The sequence below is a fragment of the Leucoraja erinacea genome, chromosome 20, assembly GCF_028641065.1.
Source record: "Leucoraja erinacea ecotype New England chromosome 20, Leri_hhj_1, whole genome shotgun sequence".
NCBI lineage: Eukaryota > Metazoa > Chordata > Chondrichthyes > Rajiformes > Rajidae > Leucoraja > Leucoraja erinaceus.
The window spans coordinates 1,658,336-1,671,943 of NC_073396.1; the positions used below are offsets into that span (position 1 = coordinate 1,658,336).

General features: G+C 43.0%; 1 protein-coding gene across 9 annotated transcripts in view; it reads right to left on the reverse strand.

Moving 5' to 3' along the window:
- rbfox1 (RNA binding fox-1 homolog 1) overlaps positions 1-13,608 on the reverse strand; it is an 899,382-nt gene that overhangs the window by 15,857 nt on the left and 869,917 nt on the right. For 7 of the 9 annotated variants that reach the window (XM_055651004.1, XM_055651005.1, XM_055651001.1 and 4 more), the window contains one exon: positions 12,791-12,855. In XM_055651004.1, the coding sequence (XP_055506979.1) occupies positions 12,791-12,855 (65 nt within the window). Of the gene's footprint in view, positions 1-5,551; positions 5,605-8,143; positions 8,177-12,790; positions 12,856-13,608 lie in introns of all 9 variants that reach the window. The other 2 variants (XM_055650999.1, XM_055651000.1) reach the window with 2 other exon arrangements.

Below are 13,608 nucleotides of genomic sequence, written 5' to 3' on the forward strand. Positions count from 1 at the left end.
CAGAGTCAAGTGGCTGCTGCATCTGTCTGGGTTTTGGGTTTGCGATTGACATTTAATTCAGTACTGGGTCGAGGCACCATCATAGAAACATAGACAATAGGTGCAGGAGTAGGCCATTCGGCCCTTCGAGCCAGCACGCCATTCAATGTGATCATGACTGATCATCCAACTCAGTACCCCGTTCCTGCCTTCTCCCCATATCCCTTGATTCCGTTAGCCCAAAGAGCTCTATCTTGGTGGCAAAAACAGGAAAGTGGACTATTATCTGAATGGTGGCCGATTAGGAAAGGGGGAGATGCAACGAGACCTGGGTGTCATGGTACACCAGTCATTGAAAGTAGGCATGCAGGTGCAGCAGGCAGTGAAGAAGGCGAATGGTATGTTAGCATTCATAGCACAAGGATTTGAGTATAGGAGCAGGGAGGTTCTACTGCAGTTGTACAGGGTCTTGGTGAGACCACACCTGGAGTATTGCGTACAGTTTTGGTCTCCTAATCTGAGGAAGGACATTCTTGCCATAGAGGGAGTACAGAGAAGGTTCACCAGACTGATTCCTGGGATGTCAGGACTTTCATATGACAAAAGGCTGGATAGACTCGGTTTGTACTCGCTAGAAGTTTAGAAGATTGAGGGGGGATCTTATAGAAACTTACATAGCAAAAATTCTTAAGGGGTTGGACAGGCTAGGAAGATTGTTCCCGATGTTGGGGAAGTCCAGAACAAGAGGTCACAGTTTAAAGATAAGGGGGAAATCGTTTAGGACCGAGATGAGGAAAACATTTTTCACACAGAGAGTGGTGAATCTCTGGAATTCTCTGCCAGAGAAGGTAGTTGAGGCCAGTCCATTGGCTATATTTAAGAGGGAGTTAGATGTGGTCCTTGTGGCTAAAGGGATCAGGGGGTATGGAGAGAAGGCAGGTACAGGATACTGAGTTGGATGATCTGCCATGATCATATTGAATGGCGGTGCAGGCTCAAAGGGCCAAATGGCCTACTCCTGCACCTATTTTCTATGTTTCTATCTAAATCTTTCTTGAATACATCCAGTGAATTGGCCTCCACTGTCTTCTGTGGCAGAGAATTCAACAGGTTCACATATCACTGGGTGAAAATATATTGGACATGCCAGGCTTTGCCTGACTTGTTTCCAGCTTTCTCCCCGATCAGCTTGAAGAAGGATCCCAATCTGAAATGTCCATTCCTTCCACAGATGCTGCCTGACCTGCTGAGTTACTCCAGCACTCTGTGAAACGTCACCTATCCATGTTCTCCACAGATGCTGCCTGACCCGCTGAGTTACTGCAGCACTCTGTGAAAGCGAAGGAAATAGGCAACGTTTCGGGGCCAAAATCCTTATGGAAATAGGCAACGTTTCAGGCCGAAACCCTTCCGGGTTTCGGCCCGAAACGTTGCCTATTTCCTTACGTGCCTATTTCCTTCTCTCCATAGATGCTGCCTGACCCGCTGAGTTACTCCAGCACTCTGTGGACCGTCACCTATCCATGTTCGACGCAGATACTCCCCGACCCGCTGAGTTACTCCAGCAGTCTGTGAATCGTCACCTATCCATGTTCTCCACAGATGCTGCCTGACCCGCTGAGTTACTCCAGCACTCTGTGAAACGTCACCTATCCATGTTCTCCACAGATGCTGCCTGACCCGCTGAGTTACTCCAGCACTCTGTGAAACGTCACCTATCCATGTCTGTTGAGTTCATCCCGCACTTTGTATTTTTGGTCAGGATGCCAGCATCTGCAGTTCCTTGAGCCAACATCTAGTTGAGAGTTCTTTCTGCCCATTAGGTTGTATACAACCTGCAAGCAAAGTCTTGTTCTCTCTGCAGAATAAAAGCACGCCTCATTCCCACTCTGGCCTCCCTCGTTAAAACCATTCAAACATTCACAGGGGGGGGTGGTGGCGTTGCTGTCTTTCATTACATCTAACTTGCACAACAACAGCGGAATGTTCTCCCAAATAATAAGGACATAAAACTAGATACGGAGGAGGTTTATTTCATTAGCGATCATTAAATTAGCCTATCAAAAAATTTATTGGCCATCTTAAAAGTTAATCACGGAGCCCATTAAATAGAATGGAATTTTGACACACTGCCCTTTCCAGCAGAATATTAGTCAAAACAAAATGTATCTTGCTACATAAAGTCTATATGAATAACCAGTGATCCCTGGTTAAATTAATAATGGATTGTGTTTTTGTGACAGGGTTGGCGTTTATGTTGATATTGGTTTAGTTTAGAGATACAGCACGGAAACAGGCCCTTCGGCCCACCAAGTCCACACTGACCAGCGATCCCTACAGGCTAACACTACCCTACACACACACTAGGAAAGTTGATGCTTACACCGAGCCAATTAACCTACAAACCTGCACGTCTTTGGAGTGTGGGAGGAATCCGAAAATCACAGAGAAGAAACTCACGCAGGTCGCGTGGAGAACGTGCAAACTCCGTACAGACAGCACCCGCGGTCGGGATCGAACCTGGGACTCTGGCGATGTAGGCGCTCTACGGCAGTAACTCTACCGCTGCGCCACCGAGCCACCCATTGAGGATATACCACAGTTAGAGAGAGTTAGCTCCTCATTTTAATATCTATTTTCACTGGGGCATTTAATGCACAAGCACACAAGTCCATTTTAAGATGGTATCGTGCTATTATAAATGAATAAACTGTGGCAAGATAGCACTGTGTTCATAAATCCATGTCCTTTGTACAGATACACATGGTTATTGTAGACATTTTAAAGCCCTTTCATTTAAAGCCACGCTCCTTAAACCATGGGAATCATATCATGTGCTTACAGTTGCCATTGTCAAACTGTGTCCTTATAAAGTCACCTCACAACAACTTATTCCCTGAACATCTAACTGGAATTTGTAACTTAGTGAAACAAAGTTGATATTCCACCTAAACCTAACCTGCACCCAACTTTTTCGGTTAATCTATGTGTTCCTCATCTCCTTACAAGTAAAACTTTTAACATTCATCTCAAATATCATCTCAGTAAACTGTCTTAACTCCTGTGATCTGACTGGCAGCAAGAATTACGTCAACTCATGAGGTACCAATCATGGTTCCATCTAAGAAGAATGCTTTCCACACGAAACGTCACCTATCCATGTTCTCCATAGATGCTGCCTGATCCGCTGAGTTACTCCAGCACTCTGTGAAACGTCACCTATCCATGTTCTCCACAGATGCTGCCTGGACCCGCTGAGTTACTCCAGCACTCTGTGAAACGTCACCTATCCATGTTCTCCACAGATGCTGCCTGACCCACTGAGTTATGGTGCAGCAGCATCTATGGAGCGAAGCATAGGTAACGTTTCGGGCCGAAACCCTCTGGAAATAGGCAACGTTTCGGGGCGAAACCCGGAAGGGTTTCGACCCGAAACGTTGTCTATTTCCTTAGCTCCATAGATGCTGCCTGACCCGCTGAGTTACTCCAGCACTCTGTGAAACGTCACCTATCCATGTTCTCCACAGATGCTGCCTGACCCGCTGAGTTACTCCAGCACTGTGTGTGTTCTTTTTGGAAAATCAGCATCTGCCAAATGTACACTAATTCCGTCATACACCTACACCACCCTGGCAGTGCTTCCATTTCACTATGACCATCAGGATGAACATGAATGTGATCTCCAGCTTCTTCTCAGCAACCATCAGAGCCTTGGACACCAACTGCACAACACTAACCTCAGCTGTGAAGGCCTCTGGTTCCACTACCAACTTTGTTCACGATCTATTACCCGTGAATATTTTGTGTTGCTGTCATGTTGCTGCAAGTAAGAATCTTATTGTTCTGTTGTTGGTAAATTGTTAATTCATGACAATGATGACAACAGAGATAAGACAGTGTAATGTGTGAAAACGAGACGTCTCGTTCTCTATTGATGTCTTGTTTTCACACCTTACCCTTCCTTATCTCTGTGTCTCCCTCTCCCCCAACTCTTAGTCTGAAGAAGGGTCTCGCCCCGAAACGTCATTCCCACTCCTTCTCTCCAGAGATGCTGCCTGTCCCGCTGAGTTACTCCAGCTTTTTGTAACCCAGCATCAGCAGTTCCTTCCTGCACAGTTTAACCACTCTTGACATTGTGGAAGATTTCACTAAATCCAGTCCAGCTTATTGCTGGGTACATTTGTTCCCAAGATAAATCTTTTCTCTGGTGCGTCCCACTCTGGGTAACATTTCTATTCATGTCATGACAATTTAGACATTGCCCCAATTCAGCCTAAACCACAACTTGTTCTAATTCTGTCTCCATATTGTCCCAGCTGCTGTCTTATGGCGGATAAATTATTTCACTACACTTTAATTCCTGATCTATTTGATACTTTATTTTAATGTCATTTTACAAATGAGCAATGGGGTGTACTTAATCATAACACTCAACTGAGCTGCTGTCTTCAGGCTAAATTGCTTTCAATCATATTCGTGGACTCAATGGCAATTTCAGAACTCATTTTACTCTCCTTAACAAAGAGTACAAGGTAAAGCTGCACTGAAGATGAATATCTCAACTGCCTGAGTAACATAATTAAAACCCTCATCATCCCCGTCAAGAAACTTGCTGTTTGTGAGCTTTCTGCTGTATCGGCTGATACAAACAGTGGACGTGAAAGGAATGTTCTCCGCAAATCACTTCCTTTAAATCCTTGTAGATCAAAGCTGCACCTATTGTATCCTTCCCATCCGAAAACAAACCCAATACTGGAGAAGACAACTATGTTAAGATGTCAGACGGAAACACAGAGTGCAAAGCATTCAAATCAGGTTGAATCTACATAGTATACAAAGAGATATCGCTTCATTCACCCTGTGCTATTAACATTTCACTACCATGAAATTTTAATATCCCTTCTCTCTATACGGCAACCCTTTCTATAACTTATAGCTTTTAGCTGAGAGCTTCAAAGAAGAATTGCTCAAGTCCATCGTGGATTAATTCCAACAAAGAATAACAAGTCAACATGACCAATGCTTTTGATTTCGCCAAGTTGATGTTGAGATGATGCCCGTATCTGACATCAGATCTCACGTTTAGAATGGTTTGCATTGAGGAAGATTCCGTTTATTTTCAACGTGAACTCACCAAAATATTTCCAGCCTTTTATATGCAAGTCTATTTCAGATTGTTCAAATTGTGTTAGTATGCTTCTTACACAGTTAAAAGTTCAGCTGCAACTGTATGTTAAACCATTCTAAAACATGCAAGGACTACACGCACACACCATCGGGGGGGATGACTAGCTGGGAAGTCAAGGTTGTGAACTAAACCGCCTTCTGTGTGGTAAAATGTAAAATGGTTTTCACCTCCTCTCAATTCCAAAAACTTAAAACCTCGAGCTTTTGGGGGAAGAAAATATCTGCGTTTGTCCACACCTTTTAGTGCAACGGAAGGCTGTTGTTGGGATTGAAGGTTGCCTGCTGGAAACAACTTAATAAAGGACTAAAGCAACTTTGTACGTGAAGATTCTGCAAAGATATCAATATCAGTGTGGATGCATCAAAAAGTATCAACAATTATTACCTGAAGAGGTGTTACAAGAAATCTCATCTGCTGCAACGAGGACGAACTGATTTCTGCAAAAGAAGATAAAATTGACAATACTGCTTGGTGACGTTTGACTGGAAGATGTGTTATCTGCCCAGTGATCTGATGATTAAAGATATGGAGGGAGTGGGGGGGGGGAGGTCTTTATTTAAATAAATATGGGAGAAAAGGCTTTGAAAATTCAAAGATTATCTCGCTAAATGTTATCAGTTGATTCGCTCAGGCATGGTAAATTTAAAATATACAGGATGTGCCTAAACTTTCTAATCTTTCTAATCTAGTTATACAAAAGATCTCTGTATACAATATTGGATTGAAGTTCTAGATATTGGTTTATTCTTAATTGGACTTACAATAATTTTTTTTTCATCGTAGGTTAATCATTATATTAGTGTTCAGGGCAGGTTAATTTATTTATTTGCTGTTTTTTTATTTATCGTTTAATAAAGCTTTTTTTTTGCACGTAAAGTTCTGCTCAATAATTTCCCTGCAAGCTAATATAATGTTGGAAGATTATTCTTTAGATCATTACTTAACAGCATCAGTTTATATGCAAATTAGTTGAGTCTTAACTGATCAAACCCAGTTCTGCTTTTTTTTTTCCTCCTGAAATCACAGTGATAAATGGTCCCTCTCTATTTTACAAGACATATAATTGGAATTTGCATTAGGGTTTACATTTAAACATTTTAATTGAGACAATCAGAATCATATTCATTGGTGAGATATCATGATTGCTCATCTAAGTCCATTTCCAATTTAGGACGAGGTAAAACCATCTCTTGTTTAATTGGCTTTGAGGATGCAAAGTGAATAATGAGTCTTCACTGCTGCTGCTAAATTTAATTTCACCTTGTAAATTCTGTCCCATTTTTAACAATTCATTGGAGTTCTCAAATTAAATTAATCATATTTTCTCTGCATTTACTGAGTGGTTTATATCCTGGCAAAGACCGATTTTCTTTCATATACATACACATATTTACAATGGAAATTAAAATCCTTTATATCTAAGTTTTGGAGTTGTATGTTGGACAAATAATATGGTTGTAATATTAATATATATTTAATCTCTTGTTTCCAAAAAAAAACCCTAGCTAATTATAATTTGCAAAATTGTAATTTAAGATCTCAAAATATTCTATTATTCTTCATCTGTTCATTTATTAAACGTGGAGGCTAATATTTTCCACAATCAAATGGACAAATGCATAAATCAGAAAGATAATGTACACATTACTGATAGAAACATTTGCATTCCAACATTCCCCTATCTGTCGTTCCAGAACCAAAAATGAAGCAGTTATTGCAAACATTTATGGGTAAATTAGATTTGAGTCTACACAAAATCATACCAACAGCATCTACAAGCATACTGGTGCAGCGCATGCAAACTGGAGTATATGGAACTGCATTCAATGTACAAACTGCATGTGCATGGATAGAGAAGTGCAAACAGTAGTAGCTAAATTGATTCAATGGCATATATTTTGAGCTGGTAAATTCAATGGTTGTCACGAAAGGCATCCTGCTTGCAAGCCCGTTACACTGTACACAACAAAATGCACCTATCAAATCAAAAACCACCAGGCAGCCAAACAAGGCAAAAGTCCTTGCCCCGGGGGCTTAGCTCCAGAGGCCACACAGTGAACTGTAATGATGGCTCTATCGCAAGTGATATCGGTTGCTTTTTGTTTGTTACAGAGAAGCTGATTCCATCAAGTTAACAGGCATTGACAAAATGAGAGACTGCCTCTCCTTCCCAAACCCCATCAGATACAAACAGGCTTCAGAGTACTACGTGAGATGACCATCCGAAAAGCACAAACCCTTCACATTGCCATTAGTACTTACATACTCTTCAATGGCCATGCTTTCTGCATACTTGGTGGTAGAGGCTTATCTATGGGCATGCATTATGTAAAACACAGTAGGGTCGAGTCTGTTGCTCTGCTATTTTGTGACTCTGCTTAAAAACAAGAGCAGTTTTATCTTTCCGAAACATAGATGATAGGTGTGCAGTACTCGACCACTGTGTGTTCAGTTAACTGTGTTCAATGCTGTGACGCTGTTGGGAATATTCAGTATGAACGACTACTGATCCTCGGTTTTGGTTTTAACTAGTCCCGTGGTTTGTGTACAATATCTCGGCACCAATTTATTCCTGTGCTATCGTTCATGTGAGCTTTGCTACATTTTCCCAAACTGCGTCTGATCGAAATTTGCTTGTAAAACTATCAAAACTGCGGAAAGTTGCAAAACAGTATTAGAATGTAATACTGAGAAAGGCGTACTTTTTTTTTTTTTTTTTTTGCAATTTCAGATATGCTTTTGCACTGGAAATATTTAAAAAAAATAATAAGTCCATGATAATAAAATGCAATAGAACAAAATGTCAAAGAACAACACAGTTTTTATATGCAGATGCTGTCACATTCGGAGGTTTGTGCAACGTGCAAACAACACATATACACCTTTCACATAACACAAAGAAAACAATGTGTGAAGTGATCAGAAACCAGAAAAAAATAGTATACTGTAGTTTCATTGCTTCAAAGCATTGCTTACACAGGGAACTCTACGGCTTTTACTGTCCTGAACCTTGTAAGGCAAAGATAAACAAGGCAATCAGTAGATTTAGGACTTTCAGATAGTTATAGTAACAATCAGTCAACATTGCAATTGAATGATGATGTCAGGCAACGATATTCAAGTAGCACATGTAACCAAGCCACTGTAAGTCACATTAGAAATATGATTGTATTTGTTACATTTAGTACATCGCAATTAAAAATGCCCTGTTCGCTTTTCCAATTAAAAAATTAATTTCAGCTATTACCAGGCATATAATAGTCACGTAATGTGTTTCACAATAGCCGCTGATTCTCATTGCATAACCCATGCAAGTAATTGTCCTTTCATTACAGATACACAAGAGACACACACACGCGCGCACGCATGCACGCACACATTCTCACACACACACACACTCTCACACACACGCGCACGCATGCACACACACAGAAAAACACACACACACACACTCTCATTTTCACACACACACACACACTCACACACACTCTCACACACACACACACGTGCAGACACACACACACGTGCAGACACACACACACACACACACACTCTCATTCTCACACACACACACACACACACACACACACACACACACACACGTGCAGACACACACACACACACACACACACATTCTCACACACACACACACACACACACACACACACACACACACACACACACACACACACACACACACACACACATTCTCACACACACACACACACACACACGTGCAGACACACACACCTGTCATCACCTATGCACGAGGAAAGTTCCCTCATATTCTCTGCACCAAGACAGCATCAGAGCTGGAACTGAAGCTTGAAACAATGCAAGCCTCTGCAAGAACCATCAGGGGGAAGGGAGTGCAGAATTCGTATGATGACTGGATATAATTTAACAGTAAAATAACGGCCCTAGTATATAAGGTTACATTATTGAATTTCAGTGTGAGAAAAATAACAGAAGTCACCATTTTAAAGTCCATAGTGAGAAATTGATTAGTGGCTCTCAAAGAAATGAGTAAAAGGTAAATGTTAAACTAGAGATTGTCAATCATAATGCCATCTGGGGCCTGAGCAGTATTGATAAAGACATCGCCTGCCAATTATAAAGGTGGTTCACTGCCCCTGGCAAGGAATTTGCGAAGAAAGATTGATATTGCTAGCGATCGATCCCCGTCAATGGGGAATTCATGTGACATGTCATTTGGCACAAGTGCCACCACTTCAAGGTGCCGACAACTAGCGGAAGGAGAAGAGGAACTTGACTCCCACTTTGCTGTGTCAGTTCATTCTCTTCCACGCGGTAGAGATCCCAGGCCACGTACAACTCCAATAAACTCCCGCTTTCTAACATTGCGGCCTTAATACCAACATGTCACCCGATGAAAGGAGAGTAAGTTTCAAAAGATAAAAGAAAACATGTCAAAGAAAACAGTGAACGGAAATAAATAGCTGAAACGTAATATTCGGCAGATGGGAGAATACAAGTCGCAGGTGAACTGTTCAATTAAAAATAAAAGGCATCTATTGCCAATGATCAGAGAACGTTTGCACGTTCTTGCTAATCAAATTCTTGGGAGAAGTTGTTGCTTTTGGAAGGTGAATAAAAGTTTAGCGATGTGAATGTGGCACTGATCCATCAGAGTGGGACTTGCCACTGTGGTTAACATGTCTGCTGCACCTGGATGGCATGTGGCATCTTCAGATGGAAATATGTTTGGAAATATTCTTGCTAGTGAGGGAGTGCAGCGTAGGTTCACCAGTTTAATTCGCTGGATAGCGGGACTGTCATGGAGCGGCTGGGCTTGTACACTCTGGAGTTTAGAAGGATGAGAGGGGATCTTATTGAAACAAATAAGATTATTAAGGGTACACAAAAAAGCTGGAGAAACTCAGCGGGTGCAGCAGCATCTATGGAGCGAAGGAAATAGGCAACGTTTCGGGCCGAAACCTTTCTGCTTCTTCGGCCCGAAACGTTGCCTATTTCCTTCGCTCCATAGATGGAGGAAAAAGGCAATAGGAAATAGGCAACGTTTCGGGCCGAAACCCAAGGGTTTCGGCCCAAAACGTTACCTATTTCCTTCGCTCCATAGATGCTGCTGCACCCGCTGAGTTTCTCCAGCTTTTTTGTGTACCTTCGATTCTCCAGCGTCTGCAGTTCCTTCTTAAACAAGATTATTAAGGGTTTGGACATGCTAGAGGTGGGAAACATGTTCCCGATGTTGGGGGAGTCCAGAACCAGGGGCCACACAGTTTAAGAATAAGGGGTAAGCCATTTAGAACGGAGACGAGGAAACACTTTTTCTCACAGAGAGTTGTGAGTCTGTGGAATTCTCTGCCTAAGAGGGCGGTGGAGGCGGGTTCTCTGGATACTTTCAAGAGAGAGCTAGATAGGGCTCTTAAAGATATCGGAGTCAGGGGATATGGGGAGAAGGCAGGAACGGGGTACTGATTGTGGATGGTCAGCCCTGATCATATTGAATGGCGGTGCTGGCTGGAAGGGCCGAATGGCCTCCTCCTGCACCTATTGTCTGTTGTCTATTAATGTGAAGGGCTTTGTACTTTTCATCAGCAGTGCATATCCAGATGTGTACAGATGTTTCCTGGGCAGCAGAGTTGGAGCTGTGGGTTTGTTAACACTTCCACATGCTGCTGTAAGCAATGTCCAGCAAGTGGGCCGTGGTGTTATCAGGAATCACTCCTAGAACGCCCTGCACATGAAACATCATTGATCCTGGCAACTATCATCCATTTGATCAACTGTCCCTTACTAGCGATTGACACAAATGTTCGATAGGGGAGAGAGATTCTCAGCCACGATTGCGTGTCAAACTCATTCTGAAGTCTATTGTTGAGGCAGTCTCTGTGATGAAGAGTGGTCACAGTAAGAAATTTAAGAATCAAACTCGATTTTCTAATGAGGTTAATCCATATCTATTGGTCTCAAGTTCACGCACAAAGTTAAACTCTTGCTTTTAAATTCTTCTCAGTCATTTTGATTGGTAATTTTGCAGCGGATGTTAAATGCCAGTCAGTGAAACGTCTGAAGAAGGGTCTCGACCCGAAACGTCACCTTTTCCTTCGCTCCATAGATGCTGCCTCACCCGCTGAGTTTCTCCAGCGTTTTTTGTCTGCCTTCAATAAACCGTGACCTCCAGGTTCAGGAACAGCTTCTTCCCAACAACCATCAGGCTCTTGAACACTGCACAACACTGACCTCAGCAACTGTGATCTTCCACGGACCGTGTCTTTGGTTGGATCACGGCCTTGGGCTTTGCCATATTACCTGGTTATTAATTAATTGTATTTTTGATTACTCTACATTCATCTGTGTTTTGTTGGGTTTGTTGGACTTGTTAAGCTGCGGCAAGTAGGAATTTCATTGTTTCATTGCCAGTGCATATAAACACTCTTGACTCTTGACAAATGATTTAGAGCTGCTTTGGGAGGCGTGTGGGTAAACGCACATGGAATGTGGTATGATATCATTATCAAAGTTGGTCCTTAGACTTTGGGGAAACAGCACGGAAACAGGCCTTTTGCCCACCATCATTAACTTATTGGTAGACAAACATGCTGGGGAAACTCCACGGGTGTGGAAACATCCATGGAGTGAAGAAATAGGTGACGTTTTGGGTCGAGACCCTTCTTCAGACTGATGTGGGGGTGGGGGGGGGGGGGAAGAAGGAAGGAAGAGACGGAGACAGTGGGCTGTGGGAGAGCTGGGAAGGGGAGGGGAAGGAGGGAGAAAGCAGGGACTGCCTGAAATTGGAGAAGTTAATGTTTATGCCCCAGCGGTACGAACATTGACTTCTCCAATTTCAGGTAGTCCTTGCTTTCTATTTATTCAGCACGGTTTTGATTCATACTGTAGCAAAACCTACAGATCTAGGTCAACTACACTATCGGAAAAAAACTTAAAGTGCCGGAGTAACTCAGCGGGTCAGGCAGCATCTCTGGAGAACTTAAGACAGGCGATGTTCTGGGTTGGGACCCTACTTTAAACTTCAACGGAACAATGCCATCAAGACCACGGGAACAAATTGGGCTCTTTGCGGAGTTTCAAGGCAGGGATTGATCATTGGGAGTTAAAAATCTTCTTAAATATTTTCCAGTCAGTTCAGTTTATAGTCACGTGTACCGAGGTACAGTGAAAAGCTTTTGTTGCGTGCTAACCAGTCAGCGGAAAGACAATACATGATTACAATCGGTCCATTTACAGTGTATAGATATATGATAAGGGAATAACGTTTAGTGCAAGGTCAAGCCAGTAAGATCTGATGAAGGATAGTCCCAGGGTCACCAATGAGGTAGATAGTAGTTCAGGGCTGCTCTCTAGGGTGGTGCAGAGGTGGTTGAGCAGACAGTATCAGTGGGAAAATGCCATAGACCTCTCCAGGTGGGGCCAGCCATACCACTGATGTGTAGTGGCAGTCACATTCACAGTTCAATGACTTGTTTGGATGACAAATAACCATTCTGCAGTTTGTCGGTATCAAATGGTGCATGCGATGTCACATCATACGCGAGCATTGCGTGGCACATTCTCGTGGGCCGCTCCCATTTTTATCCCGTAAGCAACAAGACAGTTGTGGGTGGGGGATTGTGTCCTTACCTGTCGCTGTAGGCAGCGGCGGTAGCAGCGGCAGGCTGGGCATATCTGTATGCAGCATACCCACCCTGGAAAAGAAGAAGTTTGCTCAGTCCATCTGCAAGCTCACACCACCCATGGGCAATATTTTCAACACTTATGGAAGCAGGTCAAAGTTTAAACCTCCAATAGTAATCTCACATTCGATACACCCACAAACTGGAGTAGCAACACATTTAAACACTGTGCTGCAAGATGGATAGAATTTCCAATACAACTCCCCCTCCCATTCCGAATCTGACCTTTCTGTCCTGGGCCTCCTCCATGGCCAGAGTGAGTCCCACCGCAAATTGGAGGAGCAGCACCTCATATTTCGCTTGGGTAGTTTACACCCCAGCGGTATGAACATTGACTTTTCCAATTTCAGGTAGTCCCTGCTTTCTCCCTCTTTCCCCTCCCCTTCCCAGCTCCCCCACAGCCGACATTTCCAATACTATGTAGCCCTCCAACTTATCACATCAATTTACATGTGGAGGAAGGAACTGCAGGTGCTGGTATCAACTGAAGATAGACAAAAAATGCTGGAGTAACTCAGCGGGACAGGCAGCGTCTCTGGAGAGAAGGAATGGGTGACGTTTCAGGTCGAGACCCTTCTTCACCTGCGCCAAGGACTTGACCCGAAACCTCACCCATTCCTTCTTCAGAAGGATCTTGACCCTAAACTGCACCCGTTCCTTCTCTCCAGAGATGCTGCCTGTCCCGCTGAGTTACTCCGGCATTTTGTGTCTAAGCGTATCTCTTTGAACAACTCAGAGAAGGTTTACCAGACTGATTCCTGGGAT